At 42.6% G+C, this 22,897-nt stretch overlaps 2 protein-coding genes across 10 annotated transcripts in view; one reads left to right on the top strand and one right to left on the bottom strand.

Moving 5' to 3' along the window:
- The window catches only part of ACADSB (acyl-CoA dehydrogenase short/branched chain), a 38,189-nt gene extending 26,871 nt beyond the window's left edge, over nucleotides 1-11,318 (bottom strand). The window contains exon 1 of the mRNA XM_047701773.1: nucleotides 11,173-11,318. Coding sequence (XP_047557729.1) covers nucleotides 11,173-11,214 — 42 coding nt within the window. The 5' untranslated portion in view covers nucleotides 11,215-11,318. The remainder of the gene's footprint in view (nucleotides 1-11,172) is intronic.
- Nucleotides 11,319-11,434: 116 nt separating this feature from the next.
- Nucleotides 11,435-22,897, top strand: part of IKZF5 (IKAROS family zinc finger 5) — a 31,164-nt gene continuing 19,701 nt past the window's right edge. For 2 of the 9 annotated variants that reach the window (XR_007122627.1, XM_047701775.1), the window contains exons 1-4: nucleotides 11,439-11,584; nucleotides 13,036-13,184; nucleotides 20,337-20,536; nucleotides 22,550-22,732. Coding sequence is in view for 8 of the 9 variants with exons in the window: in XM_047701775.1 (XP_047557731.1) it covers nucleotides 20,404-20,536; nucleotides 22,550-22,732 (316 nt within the window). In the remaining variant the exon portion in view is untranslated. Of the gene's footprint in view, nucleotides 11,585-11,604; nucleotides 11,848-13,035; nucleotides 13,185-20,336; nucleotides 20,537-22,303; nucleotides 22,331-22,549; nucleotides 22,733-22,897 lie in introns of those variants that run through there. The other 7 variants (XM_047701777.1, XM_047701778.1, XM_047701776.1 and 4 more) reach the window with 7 other exon arrangements.

The following is a 22,897-nucleotide window of genomic DNA, read 5'->3' as shown; positions in this document are numbered from 1 at the left end:
ACTGGAAGTGGGAATTCTATTTTAGAGAGCACGAACGGAACTCAAAATTCGGATTAAGTGTTTCCCAGGTTGTCGTTGGCAGCAGTGACACCACACTTACTCCCACTGATAAGTGTGAAAGGGTGCCCACTTCCCTAGGGCCAGGCCAGCAGAGCACGCTGCTTAACTTTCGGACTTCTGCGTCCATCTAACAGAGGAGAACTGTATCGCAGTGTCCTCATACTGTATTTCTCCTATGAGTTTGCACATCTTTTCATATGTTTAAGAACTATTTGTCCTTCTTCTTCTATTTACGGTTTATTCATGTCCTTTGCCCATTTTCCTATTCAGTTGTTTTTTCTTCCCTGATTTCCAGGAGCAGGAAATCAATTTTTTAAAACCAGTTTGCCGTTTGTCTTCTGACTTCGCTTATACTTGTTCTGTGTTGTCATGCAGAAGTCTGTGATTTTTCTGTTGTCAAAATTCTTACTCTTTTTTTGGGTGATGACACCCAGCTTTTAATGAGGATGACATTCCTCACTCTAAGATAATAAAGGGATCTGCCCTTGCTTATTTTTAGTATTTTATACATTTAATTTTCTAATTTAATAGGCATTTAACACTGGCTAATGACAACAGTTGCATGAATAGATTTCATTTTTTTTCTAAGTACTCCCCCCCACCTTTTTTTAGAGTGAGCTCTATGCCCAGTGTGGGGCTGGAACTCATGATCCTGAGATCAAGAGTGGCATGCACCAGTGTCTGAGCCAGTCAGGCACCCCCTAAGTCCTTTTTGGTTTCCAAGTCCATAAAAATCATATAATGATTCTACAGCTAGATAAAGTGCTCACCCTTGGTAGACAGACCCTGATGGTATTTTTCATGTCCTTTTGCACTATTAAGAAACAAGTGTTTTTAACCAAGTAAATCTGAAGATCTAACTGGCTTTACCCAACAGTCATGAATGGGGAACATCCCATCTAGCAAGCAGAGGGGAGCGCCACTGAGCTAAACAAGAGAAAGGTTTACAAGGCAGAGAAGACATTAAAAAAAAGAAGAAAGTAATTTGTTATCAAGGAATGCACTGTTTAGGCAAGGCTGCCCTCCCTCCTAAGGGGAGCTGAAGGGGTCTCTCAGTACCTTTCCTAGTTGGACCAAGAAATTCTAAGTTGACCCATTAAAGGTTACATTCTTGGGGGTACAATTAAGTTAGGTGTTAACTCTTGGTCCCCCGCCTTGGGGCCCTTAACCTAAACCATACCATTTTGGGCCTCCGGTTTTCTCGTTCACAGTACTGATTCAACTTTACAGACCCAGAAAAGATAAAATAATATTATTTTATTATATAATTAAATATGTATAATCCATAAAAAAAGGATCTTTTCACCGTCAACAACCAGAATCCCTCTCCTTCTGATCCTGCTGGAAACTAAAACACATTTTAAAGCAAATCAACGTAGTGAGAGATGATCAGATTGGTTAAAACAAAAAAAGTCATAGTGATATTGCCAACCGATGGCAAGAATGAGGCAGAAGTAGCTCTCACACGCGAGCACAGCAGACAGGACTGCCTGGAAACCTGGCCAGCAGTTTCACACAACTGTGCACTTCCCATGTGTCCCAGCACCTGCATTCCTGACTAAAGTTTGAAGAAAAGCCTGCGCACAAATGTGCAGAGCACCTTTACTGCTCAGAGCCGAACGCTGGGAACAACTCAACTATGTCTTGTGAGGTGAACAGTGACGCACAGACAGTGTATGGCTCATGGTGGGGAATCCACTTGGAACCCCAGGGTTGGCAGAAAGGTTGGTTTTAACTTGAAGATATCTGAGATTCAACAGATGCAGAAAAAAGTCTTCTTGGAGTATCCTTCATCTGTCTAAAAGCAGTAAGTTCTGGGAAAGGAGGCTGCCGGAAATCCCTTCTTGGGGGTTCATGGAAAGAGTACCGACACCTGTAGAGACAAATGTTATCAACAACTTTATCTCCTGCCTGCCTTCCTAAAAAGCCGTGTCTTTCCTAAAAGAACCCTCTTTGTTTTTCCCTTTGAGTCCATTTTTTGCCCCTTCCCTTGTCCCTACTAAGGAATGGAAGCCTTTAATCCCAACGTTTGGAAGAGCCGGCTCCTTCTGTTGGGTCCCCCATACAGATGAAATAAACCTTTTCCTCGAGTTAATGTTTATTGTCAGTCTAATTCCCAGACTCCAGCTCCTGAACCCAACAGGGCAGAAGAGATTTTCCTCCTCTAAAGGGGAATATTGCTCAGTAATAAAAGGAGCAAACTATTTATTCGGGAAACAACTGGTTCGCATCTCAGGAGAATCATGCTGAGTGTACAAAGCCAGTCCCAAAGGTTACAGAGCTATGATTTCACTTATCCGACATTCTTTTTATTTTTTTAATTATTTTAAAATTATTTTTTAAAGATTTTTGTTTATTTGACAGAGACCACAAGTAGGCAGAGAGGCAGGCAGAGAGAGAGAGGGAAGCAGGCTCCCCGCTAAGCAGAGAGCCCATGTGAGGCTCCATCCCAGGATCCTGGGATCACGACCTGAGCCCTGAGCCCGAAGGCAGAGGCTTTAACCCACTGAGCCACCCAGGCGCCCCATTTATCCAACATTCTTGAGATGATAAAATTATACAGAAGGAGAACAGGAGCACTAGGTCACCAGGCTCAGGGATGTCATGCAGTTAAACAAGGGGAACGCAGGGATCTTTGTGAAGCTGGGAATGTCCTCTGGCTTGATTGTGGAGGTGGATACATAAACACACATGTGGGGAAATGGCACAGGACTAAATATATACATTTACAGCCAAAGCCGCAGGTTCCTGAGTAAGTCTGATGGATGGTCTCAATGTTAGTGTCCTGGCTGTGTAATTGTCCTGGCGTTTTTGTAAAATGATACCACTAGCAGACTGGATGAAGAGTATGCAGGATTCTCTCTGTGTTGCTTCTGACGGCTGCGTGAGAGTTTATGATTACCTACTGAAAATAAAGTTTTAAAAAATTCTACCCCCCCCCAAATTAAATTAAACAGACTGCTTTAAAATTAGAGAAACCAGGAGCACCTGGGGGGCTCAGTGGGTTAAAACCTCTGCCTTCTGCCCGGGTCATGATCCCAGGGTCCTGGGATTGAGCCCCGCATCGTACTCTCTGCACAGTGGGGAGCCTGCTTCCTCCTCTTTCTCTGCCTGCCTTTCTGCCTACTTGTGATCTCTGTCTGTCAAATAAATAAATAAATAAATAAATAAATAAATAGATAAATCTTAAAATTAGAGAAACCAAATGTCATAGCTTTACATTATAGAAATTCATACGGCTTATGAGAATTTTGTCAACAATTTAGAAGAACGAATAAAGAGCTAAACATCACATCTCTTAAAATTTGCACCTCTTTCTAAAACATGTAAATTTAAGACATATTCCAGCAGGAAGCAGTAGTGAAGAGGGAAAGGTCCCTTCTGCCAAGATTTTACATAGTAAGTACAAGGCGGGATGCCACGGGGTGGCTCAGTCAGTTAAGCATCTGCCTTTGGCTCAGGTGGGACTGAGTCCCACATCAGGCTCCCTGCTCAGTGGGGAGCCCGCTTCTCCCTCTGCCGGCTGCTCCCCCTGCTTGTGCACACACGCACCCTCTCTCCCTGACCAGTAAATAAATAAAACCTTTAAGAAAATGAATAAATACGGGGCGCCTGGGTGGCTCAGTGGGTTAAAGCCGCTGCCTTCGGCTCAGGTCATGATCCTGGGGTTCGGGGTTCGGGCTCTCTGCTCAGCGGGGAGCCTGCTTCCCTTCCTCTCTCTCTCTGCCTGCCTCTCTGCCTGCTTGTGATCTCTGTCTGTCAAATAAATAAAATAAAATCTTAAAAAAAAGAAAATGAATAAATACAAGGCAAGGTTAAATGCTGATGTGCTTAATTATGCTCACTGCTTGTTATGGCTTTAGCTTAATTAACCTAATCAAAATGAAAACAGTGATTTTTGTACTGTTTTTATGCTCCTTGCGGCATAAGGATCACTTTAGTATATAAATAGTTTTGCAGGTTTACTGGACTAAATATTTAACACAGAACTTGTAACTGATACAGATAGGACCCTTTTATGTAATCAGCTGGCCACACTTTTCTTCTACTGCCTCAGGCTCTGTGGTAGGGGGAGGCAGGGCCCTGCAAAGTTGGCTAGTCTTCCTTAGGCAAGGGGAGGAGAGGCGGTGGGAGCGGTAAGGAGATTTGCTCGTGAATGCTGCTGTATTGTCCATGGCTTCTGGGTTCTTCCGTAGACTCGATGACGTAATGTTTCTTCCCCACTTTCTTTCTTTCTTTTTTTTTTTTTTTAAGATTTTATTTATTTATTTGACAGACAGAGATCACAAGTAGGCAGAGAGGCCGGCAGAGAGAGAGGAGGAAGCAGGCTCCCCACGGAGCAGGGAGGCCGATGCGGGGCTCCATCCCGGGACCCTGGGATCACGACCTGAGCCTAAGGCAGAGAGAGGCTTTAACCCACTGAGCCACCCAGGCACCCCATCTTCCCCACTTTCTAAAGGAGGATTCTCATCTTTTAGACAGATCTTTTACTGAATTCTAACTAAATCCAGGATATCCATTTTAAGATCTCATTTAAGTACTGCATATCCCACTTCAAATTTTAAGCGGATCCTTTCTCTGCTTTCCTATCCTTGAGCCAAAACTTCTCCGCCAGAACCCCTCTGACCTCTGCTTGCCTTCTCCATAACCAGTAGCTTCTGTGCTAGGAGTTCTCTGGAGCTATTAAAAAGGCAGCCCTTCCTTCCATCAGTCTGGGGCTCCTCCTTCCAGTATCTACTGGTTCGGAACAACGCCACCACTTTCTAGGAGAAGAACACACAGAGATGGTTGGTCTCAGGAGAGAGCAAAATAAAGCAAGATGGGGCCCAGGGCCAGGGCATCAGCATAGAGGAAACCTGTCCGTCTTCATATGGCCCTGGCCAGGTCAGCAACTCTCTTTCCAAAACTATCCCTATTTCTAAAGAAAACTTGTAAGATGAGGTTTTTAATGAACTTAAAACAATTTTTCTTTAAAGTAGGCTCCATGCGGGGGCCTGAACCTACAACCCCAAGCTAAGATCAAGAGTCAGATGCTCAATGAACTGAGCCACCCAGGAGCCCTTTAAAACAATTTTTAATTGTGCAATTAACTTGGATCCAGCACCTTACCAGGTATGGGAACTGCCTTCCTTTGCGGGTAAACCAGGTTAGCAGCAGAGAGAGCAGTTAACACAGAAGTCAAGAGACCTGAGGTTCCAGACACGGAGTTGCACACTTAAATGCCTGCAGGGGCTGGTGGACACTGAAAGGAACGACTGGAGCTTAAGAACCTGAAGCGGTTCTCTCTCCTTAAATAGACTCAGTTCACACCCTGCCTCAATGTGCATTCCAGCATCTCCAAAGGCTAGCCCTGGGTTCCTCTGCAATTCTGAAAACATCCTGCCCCTGCTCCCTAGGGGTTCTTTTCTTTACTCTAGCTGGCTCAAGTTCTGCTTGTACTTTTGCTCCTACGCCTGGACTTAAACATCCTTTTCCTTCTTTTGCTCCAGTTCTGAATAAAGCCTACTTGTCACAAATCCTCCTCTAAGGGATACCCCACAATAATTCTCTTTGCCTTGCTTGTCTTCAACAGTCCCCCCAAATGGTCTGTGATAGACACCAAAGGCTCAGACCTGTAACTCTGGCTCTGATTCTACTAGTTTCCAGGTCCCTCTCCTGCTCAGCTTCCAAAGTGCTTCCAGTCAAAAGTTTAACTGACACTTTTAGAAGTCTGGAGTCTAAAGCAGAATGAATCATCTTTCATTCTGTTCCCTCTAAACTGTTTTCCTCCAGATGCCCCAATCTTTGCACATCACTCAGCTACTCTATTCAGAAAACACGGTGTCCATCTAATTCCTCCATTTCAAGATAATGACCCAATCTTCTCCAGGCTTCCTTTATGAATGCCCCATTCAGTGGTATCACCTTAGCTGAGGGCCTGTCCCGCCACAGACGAACTTCTGAAATAGTCTAAGTGGGACCTAACCTCTTGGGTTCCCTCTGCAAGGTACTACCTGTTTTATCTGCTGAGACCCTTCGGCCAACAGCAGCTCAGGATCTCAGTGGCTCCTGCTGAGATCTTGAAAACCAATTTCTATGGTCAAGAAACTGGGTGGGGCAAATAGTAGGATGAGACGGAGTTTTCTACCAGGTTATAAGGAGAAGGGCCACAGTTTCCCACCCTCGGGAGTACACATGGAGCACGGTCTATACCAGTGGTTCAGAAGAGCGGCACCCTTTTATCCCCAAGGAACGTTGGCAGTCCCTGGAGACAGGTTGAGCTGCGGCAGGGGCCAGGGGTGCTCCACACCCTGGGATGCACAGGGCAGCCTCCCACAACAGAGAACGATCCGGCCTCAGAGGTCAACAGCGCCCAAACTGAGAACCCCTGGTCTAGCACTTAGGAAAGGAGGAGTCAAAGCCATGTAAGCCCAAGGCAAGTCTGGTGAAAGGATCTTGGAAGAAAGGAGGGAGCATCTTACCACTGCCAGAGAAGATCATTATGGTTACTTAAGTCTTCTTGGCACTGGAAAGAAAGAAGGATGGGAAACAAGGCCCTATTTCCATTTGAAAAAAATGTATCTCTGTACTGATGAGTAATAACGTTATGAATGCTTGTGTTTTAGTAGACAAAAGGGCTCTTCTCTGGGACTGTGGACAACCCTGTTGGAGCAACTCTCACTGTTGCAGGAACAAGTATGGACATAACCACGTCACATGATAGAGACTCGTCATTTTAACTCACTCCATCAAACTGCGAACTTACCACACCAGCAGTCCTAGAATAATTATTTCTTAAACTAGTGCTGTATATTGCTACGCTATACCTTGGTGCACACAGCTCCCTTGGCCTATAATCTCCACCCCTCTGCTGCTTTCCCTAAACCTAAGCCATCCCTTCTTTTGACGCTCAGTTCCAGCCCCTCCTTCTATAAGTACATCTGTCCATGCTATTTATGTAACACTGGGAATAAATCAAATCTTCTATAGCCTTAATGGCATTTCTTAACACATATACCTTGTCTCTCCAACTAAAAATGTAATTTCCCTGAGGTCAAAGACCCTGTTGTAAATGTATAGACCCCCAACATTAATCAGAGTACTTTGCACAAAGACACCCCACCCCCTCCTCCTGGAGTTACTAGTAATGGACTCTGCCTGTATGAACAGTGAGCGTTTACTGAGTAGTTACTATGCACCAAGGGCCGTTCTAAGCACTTAACATCTAACATAGCCCTAATACTACTGTCCTCCCCACTTTGCAGGAAAGGAAAGAGAAGCAGAATGGGGCAGTAACCTGTCTTGAGGTTGTCCCGCTATGAGGCGGTGGAGAGGTGCTCTGACTCCAGGGCCTGGATTTACAGCAGGTGAATAATTTCTGCTTATGCACGTACTCAGCTCTCACTGCCCAGATGCCACAGATGTCCAAAAAAGTGCTGTCGGTTTTCTTGAATAACAAAAAGCTGAACAAGATATGTATCTAGTTTAGCAGTTCCAACAACTCGCAGTCCTTTATAGGATTAACCTAACAAGGAAGTATCGCATCAAGAATATTTTTCAAGAATGACCTTTTGTGGGGTACCTGGGTGGCTCCGTGGGTTAAAGCCTCTGCCTTCGGCTCAGGTCATGATCCCAGGGTCCTGGGATTGAGCCCTGCCTCAAGCTCTCTGCTCAGCGGAGAGCCTGCTTCCCCCTCTCTCTCTGCCTGCCTCTCTGCCTACTTGTGATCTCTGTCTGTCAAATAAATAAAATAAAAATCCTTAAAAAAAAAAAAAAAGAATGACCTTTTGTGAAGTATCAAGTTGCCTAAAATGTTTTGGAACCACGGGGTGACCAAGTCAATTCTCTACAAATTGGGTTGCCCAAACATAAGGGACAGGTTTGTCCCGATGTATTTGCAGGGACAACAAAGTCCTTCTGAGAAGGCAAGCGTGGCTGAGTGTCCACGCTGTGACCATACTGCTGGATGTCAAGGGCACACTGAACATTCACTACCTCCCAGTTCCTCATTGGTGAGATGAAGCCACTGATACCTGCCCGATAGAAAAGAGGGCATTGGGTGCAGGATATAAAATGCTCTCCCTGGCCTACTGTAAATTCTCACTAAATTCTGCCTTTCCATTTATCTTTTTCTTTTAAAAACTTTTATTTGAGAGAGAGTGAGAGAGAGCACCAGTCGGGGAGAGGGAGAAGCAGACCCACAGCTAAGCGGGGAGCCCATGCAGGACTTGATCCCAGGATCATGACCTGAGAGGATGGCACACACTTAACCTATTGAGCTACCCAGGCGCCCCTCCACTGGTCTTTGAGAGGGACCAAAATTGGCCCTACTTTGCAATTCTCTACCCTCCATGCACCTGCTATGACAGCAATAACCCTAGATCATACATGATTCTCTACCACCAAGGCTCAAAACCTTTCAAGGCTCTGGACAATCCAAAGGATAAACGCCAGCATTCCTTACAATGCCCCCAGTCTCCTTCTGTTGCAGTGTTTTCCCCCAATTCTCTTCTCCTAAAATCTAAACCCAGCTCCCAAAGAGCCTCTTTCTCCCCTAATGGTCCTGATCATCGCTCCCTCCTCCGAACCCACAGGCAGACTGTGGACCCCTGGGATTTGTATGCCTACATAACAGCAGATTTGTTGGATACAGTTCTAACTTCTCCACTAAAAGAGAAATTTCTAAAAGCTAAGTGTTCAGGGTCTTAATGTATCTGCCATAGGACATGATGCCTCACGCATGGCAATAGTAAGAGCTAACATTTAATGACATCTGACTCTACACCAGGCACTATTTTATTTATTTATTTATTTTTAAAGATTTTATTTATTTATTTGACAGAGAGAGAGAGAGATCACAAATAGGCAGAGAGGCAGGCAGAGAGAGAGGGGGAAGCAGGCTCCCTGCAGAGCAGAGAGCCTGATGCGGGGCTTGATCTCAGGACCCTGAGATCATGACCTGAGGCGAAGGCAGAGGCTTCACCCACTGAGTCACCCAGGTGCCCCATATACCAGGCACTATTTTATTTTATTTTTTTAAGATTTTATTTATTTATTTGACAGACAGAGATCACAAGTAGGCAGAGAGGCAGGCAGAGAGAGAGAGAGAGAGAGAGAGAGAGAGAGAGAGGAGGAAGCAGGCTCCCCGCAGAGCAGAGAGCCCGATGTGGGGCTCGATCCCAGGACCTTGGGATCATGACCTGAGCCGAAGGCAGAGGTTTAACCCACTGAGCCACCCAGGCGCCCCACCAGGCACTATTTAAAGGCCTCACATCCCCCTATGGCTAGATGCTATTATTCTCCCCCATTTTATAGATCAAGAAACTAAGATCCACAGAGGTAACCTGTCCAAGATTATACTGCTACGAAGTGACACAGCCTGTGCTCAAACCCATGCAATCTGGCTGCAAAACCACATTCTTAACCACGGTGCTAGAGTCACCATCCCATCAATCACATTAGCTAATTAATGTAAATGAGCTTTAAAAATTATGAAAGATGATAAGCCCCAATAAATCCAAAGCAAATCCAAACAAAATCCAAAACAAAGCCACCCGAAGTAAGTCTCCACTACCTCTAAGGGAGGGAGGCAGTAGCGCATGAAACTTAGCAGCAGACCGGAATCGGAACACCAGCTCTTCCCACTTTCTAGCTGAGTGACCCTGAGCAAGTCACATGATCTTTTTCAGCTTCAGCCTCTGTAGCCAACAGATTAAACTACCACTCTGTGGGATGGTTCATAAGAATTAAGTAAGATCAGGGGTGCCTGAGTGGCCCAGCTGGCTAAAAGTCTGCCTTTGGCTCAGGTCATGATCCCAGGGTCCTGGGTTTGAACCAGGCATCAGGCTCCCTGCTGAACCTGCTCAGCTCCCTTTTCCCCTTTCCCCCAGCCCCACTTGTGCTCTCTTTCACTCACTCTCTAATAAATAAATAAAGTCTTGAGGAAAAAAAGAATCAAATGAGATGACACAGGTAGAGCCCAGAACAAGCCTGCCACACAGTATGTGGTCAATGAAGGCTGACTCTAAAAGGAGAGTCAAACTGCAAAGCCCTGGGAATTTTCTTTACTAAACTGTTAAAATAACAAGTATAAAATAGTACTGACAGTGTCATAAAGGCTTATTTCTTTGCAGCAATAACCCAATATGACTTTAGTAATTTTCTTAATACCCCAAGCCCGTAAAACAATCAAATAACATTAACTACTCCTAATTAAACAAACAAGAGTTCTGCCTCTGGGCATAACACTCACTGAAGGAGCACTCTGAAGAGCCTTTAAAGCAAATGTGAAAACGTTTACAACGAAGCAGAAGTCAAGATGACAACGAAGTGCCGCATATCCAAAAGTGTGCGGGTTTTCTGGAAAGCATGCCCTAGGATGAAAAGCTGATAGTGGGAATGCTTAATGTGATGAGAAAACCCTGACGAAGTATCAAAGAATCTACAGTTTGGGCGAGTCCCCAGAGCAGAATTCGGTACAACAGGTGGAATGATAATCCTGGGAAGCAGCTTTCAGCTCAAGTTCAAGGCAGTGGGGCGGGAATGGGCACCCCTGAACCGCGCAGAGCTCACCCATGGGAGATGCTGGGGCTCCAGTCATGAGATAAAGGGCAGAGGGAATTCTTTAACTGGTCGGTAAGTCTGACCAACTCCGAGGTCCCTTCCTAACGTTGGAGATGGGCCGCACAAGACAGGGAAACGCTCTGCTCAGAAAGAGACCGTGACTGTATTTTAACCATCTTTTCAGTTAAAATTGGGAGTGGGGTTGAAATGTAGTAATTGGGGAAACGTGGCAATAGAGAGGTAACATCTCTGCAAAATGCCCCTAAAGATCCTAAACTCGGAGGCTCCCATGGCCCAGTGGCTCCGATTCCACTCATGGTGCGTAAAGAAGCTTCTAGAATAGCTCCCAGCCCCTTTCTCACCAGCTGCTACTGTCACCCCTCCTAAGAGAGGCGGAGGCCGGCTCCGCCAGAGGCCTGGAGGGAGATCGGAGTCGCGATCAAGCCCCGGGTGAAGGGTCTGAGACCGATCGGGCGGAGAGGAGGCTCCGGACCCGTTATATCAGAAGCCCCCGCTGCCAGTGCCAAGGTCGTCCCCGACTCCTAGGACGTCCGGCGCCAGCGCACTCACCAGCGCGCTGCCACGCAGCAGCCGAACCGCCGCTTGCTCCATGGGTGCTGCAGACCGAGTAGCTGTGCCAATCCCAACAAGTCGCTGCTCAGTGCCTCCGGGCCCAGCGCCAGCGCTTTGGGGCGGAGCCAGGGCCTTGTCTCCGCTCCGCCCCCAGCGCACCTCTCTGGCCCCGCCCCCTCGCGCCTACGGAACCGCAAGAGAGACACACAGTTCCCCTCTTCGCCTTTGCCCTGCGTACTGCTCACGCGAGACTTGGACCGGGCAGTGGGGCGGGAAGAGAATCGGAAACACAACAAACATGGCGGCGGCAGCGGCTGTGACGGTGACGAAGACAGCGGCGGCGGCGGCTTTGGCGACGGCAGCGGCGTTAAACAAGGCAGTGGGAGTTACTCGGTGCGGTGGTCAGGTGGTAAGTAGCAGGCTTCCGGCTCGGACGGCGGCGACACAGCTGAGCAGGACGGTTAAGAAGGAGCGGCTGCTGGGGAGAGCGGGGTTCGCGGCGGGCCGGCTGACCCCACCCAGGAGTCAGTCTCAGCGGAGGGTTGGGCGTGGTCGGTCGGTCGGCAGGGTCACGACCCGGGACGTTCCTGGCCCGAGTGCGGAATGTGTGGTCCTTCGGTTCCGGGAGCCCCGAGGGAACAGGTTCTGTGGGCAGGGGCTGGAGACTCCTGGGTAGGGACCTGCTTCTCGCTCTGACAGGTGGTCGTATGGGGGTCTCCCCGAGGTTTGCGTCTTCACCGGGTCCCACATCCTGGGACTCAGCGGAGGCGCGGGTCTCCTGGGTGCTCCGAGTTCTGATGAGGATGCTGACCAGACGCCAGTCCTGGGCTGCTCCTTGGGAGGACTTTTAAAACCTCTGTCTGTTACCTAGTGGTCCAGCTTGGGTTAGTTTCTACTGTTTGTGCCCTCTAATTCAGCGGACATGTGAGGTTTGGGGAGGGCTTTGCAGCAAAGACCTATTCAGGTTCATACAGGTTTAAGTCTGTCAGTAAACTGTAGTGCAGGTAGCCAAGCCGTGCACCTATGAAGTGCTCCTCTAACTGAATTTGAATCGAAGTTAAACCGGTTCCAGCTACCACTACCAACCACGTGGCCCATTTAGTGTCCCCTTAATGTGCTGTTCACAACCCTAATGAGGAGTGACAAGCGGGAGAAGAAATAAAGGCACTTTAAATTGTGAGACCTAAGGAAATTCAGGTTAGAAGAAACAAAACTTATTTAAAACAAAATTTTAAACGTCTGGATTAATGGTATTAAAATTCCATTTAATTTTAATTGATGAGGTGCCTTCACAGATACAGTTTATCATTGGGAAATCGTTACAGGGAATTGAAATGTTTGGTATTTTTTTGCCCCTCGGGGTTCAAACTGTTTCCCAGAAAACCCTGTGTTTGAGGTTGTGATAGAGAGCATAATAAGGATGAGAATCAAATGTTCCTTTGCTGGGGGTGCCTGGAGGTTTTCTTTTTAACCCTTTCCCATGAATGTCTTCCCACAAGGCTAGTGCATTTTTTATGCGACTGTAATTGTTCAGAAGTACTAAGCCTGACCCTTTAAGTGTACAGTACTGTGCACAAATGAAATTAATAACTTAAATTTAAGAAAGACATTAAGAGTTTGCCAAATATGAAATCTTTAGAAATCCACGGAGGCAGTGGGGAGTCATAACAGTGCATGTTTTTCTTTGGTGATTCTTTGGACCTTTTGTTGACATGAACCTGTTGCTTTGTTCTTTGATTATCTGTTAGTTTTCTTTTCTGGTAATGGTAAAATTGGCAGAAGTTATTTTCTTATTAAACCTGTAGATGCTAATTAACTTTCTCATAAAGGTTTTGATCTGTGGTGTGCTTTTCTTTGCAGACCTCTGTATGGCTTTTCAATTTTAGTTGAAATTCCCTCCATGGCCTTTTGGAGTCCCTTGGTGTGTCTCCAGAGTAAATTTCGATTACTCTACATTTCATCAATGTTGGAGTGGCAAGAAAAAGGAGGAACTGATTTGGGGTGAAAAGGTTAGAGTGTGTAGCTCCTGTTTTGGATATCTCCTGACTATATGTTTTACTTTTATGTTATGTTTTTTGATTTCTCAAAGCTTCATAATATTCCTTTTTGCATTCAAGGAATTTTTTTTTTTTTTGGACAGTTCTATAATCAGAGGAAATATGTTCTAATTGTCTTTGAAGGTCTGTGTTAGCTCTCTATACTAATCAGTCCTTATTTGTAAGGCTTCTTCATTGATGTGTATTCTATGGCAGAGTAAATCTTTCAGTGGCTATAATTACTGGGCTATAAAAATAAGCATATCTATTGAACTGTAGTCACTTTATTTATGAAGGCCTACCTAACCGCCAAATTAAACTTTTGTATCAGTAAGTTAGTTGCTAAGTATTCTACCTTAGGGTTAGTAACCCCCAGATGGTAGGTGAATAAAATAGATCTTTCTATTCTCTAATCATGTTGTTCTCAAAATTCTCCCATAGCTTTTAAAAAAGATAGACTTTGGGAAGAAAGTAGGTTAGAGAGAGTCTTCTGGTTCTCATGTCACTGCTCTTTTGTAGTTTTGGCTGTCTTCTAATTCACATCATGATGCCTGTTTTGTTAGTTCTTGGTTGAGAGGGTGTGTGTGTATGTGTGTGTATGTGTGTCAATAACTTCCTATTTATAATGTGAGACTGAAGAACTAATATCAGAAGTCTTCATGCAAATAAATGCTTTATCAGAAACCAAGGAAAGAGAATAGTTTTAAGTGAGTGGTTTAAAGGTGAAGAGGTTTTCATGTTCTTCTGGGATATCAAAGCTTCGCTTCTTTTCTTTTTTTTGTTTTTTTTTCGAAGCTTATTTTCTTAAATATTTCTTTCCTTCACTAGTGTGTGTAGCACCTGGTTGTTTTGTAAGAACCTTATTTTTGAGCCTTGAATGAATAATTTGGGAGAAACTGTTGGCATGAAAATAGTTCAGGTACATTCTACCCAGTTTATACACACATGTACCTATATCTCACGGAATCCCATACTAAACCCAGCTCAGAGTAATCACAGGGAGGACTCAAACAGTTTGCCTTATCATAAGGAATGATAATCATACGGTATGGGAATAATTCTTCTCTGGTTGATGTAATTAGATATCAGTTAGTGGAAAGAGTAGATCAGGCTAGGAATACACCACCCAAATCTGTAATAAATATTGGAGAACTCAAATATGTTCCTTTTTCTGAAGACATGATCTTACATATTAAAATTTGTGTAAGTTATCTTTTGGCTCCAAGATGTTGAATTCATGGCTCATGGAAAAGATACCTTCAATAAAAACAGTTTGCTGATGTCCTAAAGTAGATTTTTATGGTATGTTTGCAAAGGTTTTTAAATTCATCCGTGTCTTGGGGCATTTTTGGATTTCAGTTAATTTGTGGAGTTCTTAGATTAAACTTTCAGTCAGAGACTGATGATTATTAAAGACAGGAAGATGTCTTGGATATAAAACCTTTATTTTCTTTTGATACTAGGAAGTCTTCTGTAGTTTCACAGTTATTGCTCTTTTCCTGTTTACTGTCACTTAGAAATAGTGACTTGAGATGAACAAAATAGGATTTTGAACCAAAGGCTCCATGTACATTCAGGCAAAGGCCTGTCGTTTGTGGGGTGGGGGTGGGAGGATGGTGTGGTGTGAGAGAGATGTGAAAAAAGTCAAGTGAGCACAAAAAATGCTTAGGAATGGAGGGACACTTAATTTTTAAGTCATTACAGAATGTCTGAGGTTGAAAACCATATCAGTATATTTAAAAACTCTTTAAGAAGAGATTTTTTTTTCGTATTTACAATGTAATCGTCCCTTTTTTCATTGGCATTCTTTGTTTTGTTTTTTTTTAAGTCCATCATGCATTATGATTGAAAATCAGCACACAATTTATGGCAGAGAATGCAGTAAAATTTATAATGTGACAATGTGATGATAGCCAAGACTGTCAAAATATGCCAGCCATCCTCTGTAATTAGGCTCATTTGTGTTCTTAAAACTTGATATGCATGTATAAAAATACCATTTTCTTCTGCTTGCTTACTGGCAATCTCATGCATTTTTTCTGCACTGTCACATGTTCTCCTCTAGCACTGTTAGGCTTTCTAATCAGGAATTGGTAGGATTTATCTTGCTTATTGAAGCCTATCAAAGTGGAAACATCTCAAATATCAGAATTTCTTTCTTAATTATAACTTTTATAGTTAGGACACAGACAATCTATAAGGGCCTTACTGGTCCTCATACTTTTTATTTCTTTTTTCCTTTTATTGTGGGGGCCTCTTCCTCTTGTACTATATTGAGTAGCTGTAGAAATAGTAATCATCATGGTCTTATCCTTGATTCTAAAGGGAATGCAACTAAATTTTCTCCATTAATTGGTGTAGGTTTTTGGAAGATATCCTTTATCAGCTTGAGGAAGTTTAAACGTTCCAAATTTGAATAAATGATTACTGTAATTTTCTTGCCCCTAGTGTTGTCTTTGGCACTCAGATGTCAATCTGATTGTTTTTCTATGTGGGTAGACTGTCTTTTTTCCTCTAGGAAGTTTTATATTCTCTTTGTCCTCTTCAAGGTTTTAAAATTTCAAATGTGTCTAAGTGTTGTTTTAGTATCATATACTATTTTGCACTCTATGATCCTTTTCCATCTGAAAGGGATCTTTAATTTTGGAGATTTCTTGATTGCTATTTTTTTAAAAAAAGATTTCTCTTTGTTTACATTTCTGTGTTTCTGAAACTCATTTTAGAACTCTATCTGCTACATATCTTACCTTTTTCTTTTTTTTTAAGAATTCTCATTTACTGGGATGCCTGGGTGACTCAGTGGGTTAAGCCTCTGTCTTCAGCTCAGGTTGTGATCTCAGGGTCCTGGGATCGAGCCCCGCATCGGGCTCTCTGCTCTGCGGGGAGCGTGCTTCCCCCCCTCTCTCTGCCTGCCTTTTTGCCTACTTGTGATCTCTCTCTCTGTCAAATAAATAAATAAAATCTTAAAAAGAAAAAAGAATTCTCATTTACTTTATTTTATTTTTTTTTTTAAAGATTTTATTTATTTATTCATCAGGGAGAGAGAGAGAGAACAAGCAGGGGGAGTGCCAGGCAGAGGGAGAAGGATGCTCCTTGTGAGCAAGGAGCCCCATGTGGGACTCAGTCCCGAACCCTGGGATCATGACCTGGGCCAAAGGCAGCTGCTTAACCAACTGAGCAACCCAGGCATTCCTATTTCTTACCTTTTAATGTGTATATTTTACATTGTTTCCCACTCTTGTGTGTTTTGTTGTCCTTTCCTTTTCCTTTTATTGAGATACAGTGTTACCACAGATTATTGTTGATCTCATTCTTCATAATCTGACTGGCTCACTTTTTCCCCCCAACCAGAGGGCAATTTTTTTTTAAAGATTTTATTTATTTACTTGACAGAGAGAGACAGCGAGAGGGGGAATACAAGCAGGGGTGTGTAGGAGAGAGAGGGAGTGGGAGAGGGAGAAGCAGGCTGGATCCCGGGTCCTTGGGATCATGACCTGAGTGGAAGGCAGAGGCTTAAAAACTGAGCCACCCAGGTGCCACCAGAGGGCAAATTTTAAAGGACAAATGAATAGAATCAACAGGAGTCATAGAACAAATAGTAATACACTGATTAGGAAGCAGAGAGAACCAGTTCAGATAAGCCAGGTAAGATGAAAAAAAAGCAACTGAAACAAATTTGTTCAGAAACCAACAGTAATCCTTAAAATTAAGAAAGTTGAGCCAGACCAAAGCAAGTGATTTAAATAGAGAGCCTAAAAGAGTAAAGTAAGGTATGAGTTTGGGCGACTGCAATTTGGACCCTATGGGTTACTGAGACAAAGGTAGACCATGTTCGTTTCATTGTAACTGAAGAATGGATTTAAAGGAGAGCTTAGCATGCTCAGTTGATGAGGTGATTGATAGAAAAAGGGAAAAATACTGAATCTGGGACAGAGGAATGTTTTGACCCGAGGTATAACCATTTTTTGCTGCAAAAATAGCTGAGAACATGCCGTATGCTACAGGTGTTGGGGGATACTTTACATACAGATACTTGTAAAACTTACAGCCGCACTGCCAGTGTTAATATTATTCTGGTTTACAAAATAAGAAACTATAGCTGAGAGAAGTTTCTTTCAGAGTCTTCAAGCTAGAAAAGTTTGGGCTAATACTGTAATACTCTGTTCATCTAACTGAAAACTGAAAAGTGGTAGTGATAATAATACCTTAAAAAAACCCCTAGACATCTTCTCAGGAGGGTGGAAAGAACTTTTCACAAATGTTGCATTAAGAACAATGATAATTTTGTCACCTGCACGTTCTTATTTGGATACGTATGTTCAAAATAAAGAACAAGTTAACTGTGAAGAGAGAGGAAGACAAGAAATACAGAAATTAAATAAATCAGTCTGGGGCCAGTAAACAAGGGAAACCAAAAACAGCCCTATGTCCTTCATTAGTTCCTGAAATATATCACTGCACTGTTGTACAGTACGGCTCTCTCTATGAGGAACAGCACTCACCATATCACAGTCAAGGGTTAGTCTGTATCTAGTAGAATGCCAGTTAAGTTAGTTAAAAACAGAAGTTTGGGTCTTAAAACATCAGTCAAGCTACAGTCAGTTGGGAAACGTGCTGTCACTGAAGCCCTCTCATTTCTCAACTCCATAGTTCTTTCTTTGGAAAACAGGCTGAAAAGTACTCTGAGTGGTCCAGGCATTCCCAAACAAGAAAAGCTTAACTGTTGGACTTAAAAGACTGAGATATTAAGATTTTTATTATTAGGACTGGGTGGTATTGGTGTGAAGACAGACAAAAATAGACCAGTGAAACAGAGTAGAGCATCCAGAAATAGGGTCACATAATACAATCACCTGATTTAGAAGGGTGGTAACAGAGTCTAGTGGAGAAAGGCTGGTCTATGAAATGCATGTTGCTGGACAGTTGGCTCTCTCTTTGGAAAAAAGTATATTTCAATTCTTACCTCACAGTATACATACACAAAGCTCAATTCCAGATAAAAATATGAAAAGTTAAAAATAGTAAAGCTTTTAGGAGAAATTGCAGAACATCTTCAGAGAAGATGTTGGCAAGGATACAACTCTAAATGTAAAGGAAAGAAATGGGTAAATTGGACTATGTTAACAACTTCCAGAGTGAGAGAAGCCGCTGAAAATATACGTCTCCAATAAAGAGCTCATATCCAGAATATTATAAAGAACTCTTACATATTAACTAGAAAAAGACAGAAAACCTAATAAAAAAATAACAAAAGACTTGAACAGATATTTCATTGGGTACGAAAATAGCAGATATCTCTGTGGCTAATTCACATAAAAAGTATACAGTTTCATTAGTTATCAAGGACTAGAAATGAAAACCAATGTGATACCACCACAAGCTCACTGGAATGGCTGAAATGAAAAAGGCAAAAAATACCTGCATATTGGGGAGGATATGGAAGAACAGAGTTCCTCTTCAGTGCTGGTGGGAGTGTAAATTGGCATAAGCACTTTGAAAAGCCATTTTGCATTGTCCAAAGCTGAATATATGCAAGCCCTGTGACATAGCGGTTTCAGAAGTCAGGGTAGCCGAGTCCTTGCCGGGCTCTGGGGCACCAGTACTGGAAGGGTCCACCCTGGGATGCTCGTGGCCTTCTGGATATGTTTGTTCACTTCATGGATATGTTCACTTTGTGATGACTCGTTGAGCTTTATGTGCTCTTCTGTGTGTATGCTGTGCTTTGTGAAAAAGTTAAGCATATATGTTGAGAAGTAACTATTCTTAGCTTAAATTCCATTTTACTGGCTTTTAAAGATAAGGACTTTTTAAGGTAGAAATTATTTATTAAATAGTTGGAGTTTAGGGGAAAAAATGAGCAGAAGACATACTTATGAAGATCTTACACATTTGCATAAAAATTTTTATTGGGAGAAAAGACCTTTGTCTCCTAGGTGTTAGATTTTCTTATCTTGTTCTTATTAGGAAACTTTTTGGTTATTTGATTTCTGAATTTGGGCCATAAACTTAGGTGAAGTCCAGTTTAGTTTGTGGTTACAAAATCTCATGGGAGATTTCCCTCTACATGAGGATCAGATATTTCTGGTTTTTTTTTGTTTTTTTTTTTTTTTTTTCTATAATCATAGGGGTGCATATAAAGTTTAGAATTTGTGTTTTAAATTTTCTTTTTAAAATTATTTGTTTTTTATTATGTTCAGTTAGCCAGCATATAGCATAGCATGTTTTTAATGTGGTGTTCAGCGATTTATTTTTTGTTTTCTTTCTTAATTTTTCCCCTCATTCTCAGAGTGAATAAGATGATGCATGGTGGTAGAGACGGTGATTCGGATTTCTAAGGCAGAGGTCAGGAAACTATGGCCTACAGCCTTATCCTGGCTCAAGGCTTGCTTCTATAAAGCTTTATTTTGGAACATAGCCATACTCAATTTGTTCACACGTGATTTGTGGCTGCATTTAGCTATAATGACAGAGTTGAGTAGTTGCAACTGAGACCTCATAATGGGCAAAACCTAATATACTACTCTCTGACCTTTTTTACAGAAAAGGGTTGCCAGCCCCTGTTCTAGTGCACCTATTTCTAGAGCATTCATGAGAACCCTTATGATTTGAGAGTCTTTGCTGTCTGAAATGATAGTCACTAGCCATATGTAGCTATTTCCATTTAAATTAATTAAAGAAAATAAAAAACATTGTTTGTATTAGCCACATTTGCAGTGCTTATTGCTGTGTGTGGCGTGCAGAACTCTATTGGACAACAGAGATATGTAACATGTCCATCTAGAAAATTCTCTGGCCTCAATTGAGCCACCTTTTTTTTTTTGTCTCCTTCATTGATAATCCCTGCTGCTGTGCCTCTTTCTTTCATGTGGACTTATTTTCTCTTTTTTGCAGTCTTTGTAACTTTTTTCCATCCACTAAGACTGAATTTGGTCCCAGTTTATTTAAATACTAAATATAGTAAATTTTTACAATTTTCTCTATGTGTTCTCTAGTTCACCAAGAAAATAAGATATTTAATGGCGGGTACTGTATTCTGTATTGTTTTGTATACCTTGCACATACTAATTTTTGTCATTGTTGTTTTGATACATACTGGATCTTCCTAAATAGTGGAAATTATTTCAGTTTTTTTCCCCTAGGCATAACAAATTGTAAACTTCGAAAGAAAAAAAAAGAAAAGGATAAAGCAAAGATGGGTGAAAAGAAACCAGAGCCTTTGGACTTCGTGAAAGATTTCCAGGAATATCTGACTCAGCAGACTCATCATGTGAACATGATTTCTGGCTCAGTTAGTGGGGACAAAGAAGCAGAGGCTCTTCAGGGAGGTAGACTCATCTTAATACTATTAAATAATTCATTTTTCATAAATATATTAATACTCATATGTAGTTATCCATATGGTGAAGACCACTATTCACTAATGTGTGTCATTCCATTTTTACTTAGACACAGGGCAATTTGTTTTCCTTTTTAAACATGTCAGATTTTTGTTGAGGGAGAATGAAACTTCCCCCGGGCCTAACATGGTCTAGAGAGGCATTACGGTCTTGTTGGAAGGTTAGGAATTCTAAATACCCGCCCCATCTTCTAAGTTCTGTGAGCTAACAGTAGACACAAGGAACCCAAACGGCTGCAGCATTAGCTTCCCTACACAAAGGATTTGGCCAGTGGGAAATCTGGATTCAATCAGAGACACAATAGGGGTTCCTTTTTCTTCTCTCTTTAAATGAAGAAAGGGCTGACCATGTTTACTTCTCTAGACAGAGAATCCACACAGAGAAGGCGGTGACACACTTGAGCCTGCTCCAGATAGACTTTAGTCTGGTTTGCTTACCACACGGTTTGGAATCTGTTCCTGAACGTAGCTCAGGGGTCAACAAACTACAGCCCGTGGGCCCTAGCTGGACTGTGAATTGTTTCTGTATGACCTGCAGACTAAGAGTGATTTCTACATTTTAAAATGGTTGGGGAAAAAAAATCAAAAGAATACTATAATATATGCAAATTGTACAAAATTCAGACTTCAGCATCCCTAAAGTTTTATTGAACCAGAAGCACACTTGCTTGTTTGCATATTTTCTAGAGCTGTTTTTGTGCTAGAACAGCGGAGCTGAGTAGATCTCGTAGAGAACAGATGCCCCCACAAAGCCTAAGTTATTTAGTATCTTATCCTCATGGGAAGAGTTTGCTGCCCCCTGACGTAGATGGTCTGTGGCCTTGTTTTCCAGGGACTAGCAGCAGAGACTAGGCATCACCTGGGAGCTCGTTAGAAGTATAAATTGTCAGACCCCCTTGCAGATCTGCTGAATCAATCTGTTTTAGTAAGCTCCCCACATGATTAATATACACATTGAATTTCGAGAGGCACTGGGTTGGGAGAGAAGTCGAAGATGGGGACACTGAGCCTTGTTCCTCCAGTGCAGTGGCTCCTTTGGATATTGGATTTGCACCAACCAGCAAAATCACTTCTCTTCTCCTAGTGAGGGGCGGGGGCGGGCAGTGGAAGAGGGGGCTTGACTTGTTCATACCAGTACTGCTGTTTCCTGTGGATGGAGTAGAAGTGTTTCCCCCAAGAAGTTGTAGGAATAAAATGCCCCTCCTGACACTAGTGTACAGGTTCCTGGGCTGGGATTCAACAGACCAGGGTTGTATTCCCCACTGCTTGCTGGATTTCTGGATACAAGCACTTTGCCCCTTCAGTTTCTTTATAGATACAAAAAAGTAGTTGGGTTAAATTAAAAGTAAAAGTCTAGATGAATATCTTGTAGCTTTCAAATTCTTACAGTTCTAACATTCAAGGCTATCAGATACAGTATCTTCCTTTATGTGCCTAGTTAAAATTTTAAGATCCTAAATGCATCCCAGTATCTAGAACATGTATAAACCAAATGAAACAGGGCAAAACTCAACATTAATTGCTTTAGACAGTAGCATACAGAGTTAGGATTTGGGGAGATCACCGTGACTGCCGGTTCTAATCCTGGTAGAGCGGGCCGGCGTCTTAAACACGTATAGCTTTGCCGTTCCTGTTTACTCCCTCGGTCCTCCAGACCCGTCAGATAAGGCAAATACCCTATTCTCTTCTTCAACAGCATGCTGAAGACTGATAAAATTGATGTGTAAGTAATTTGAGGTCCCCCTGTAAAAGGTTCTCAACAGAATATACTACTGCTTTTGTATGAAATTGACCTCTGTTTGGAAAGTCTCTATTTTCTGAGTTTGGCTTTTGTGCTAAATAAACTATCAATTTATGAAAGATTTTCTGCCACTCAAGACTAAAATGCTAAATTGAGTTGATTCTGAGATGCATAATTTCTTTTGCTACACTTTGTTTATAGCTGGAACAGATGGTGATCAGAATGGACTTGATCACCCATCTGTTGAAGTTTCCCTGGATGAAAACTCAGGAATGTTAGTAGACGGGTTTGAAAGGACCTTTGATGGAAAGCTCAAGTGTCGGTACTGCAACTATGCCAGCAAAGGAACAGCCCGGCTTATCGAACATATTAGAATCCATACAGGTAATGGCAAAATGTCTGGAGAAAGCATTTCTTTGGGGGCAGGAGAGGGGCCAAGGGAGGCAAGTTGGTATGACATATAAGTAGTTCTGATAGTTTAAAATTGAAGATTGATTTAAGGTATGAATAAATGAGGAAGTTACTCCATATTTTCCAAACAATGGCATA

Source organism: Lutra lutra, chromosome 14 (assembly GCF_902655055.1).
Source record: "Lutra lutra chromosome 14, mLutLut1.2, whole genome shotgun sequence".
NCBI lineage: Eukaryota > Metazoa > Chordata > Mammalia > Carnivora > Mustelidae > Lutra > Lutra lutra.
Note: the sequence above shows the minus strand (reverse complement) of the source record. Positions and strands in the feature narration are given on the sequence as shown.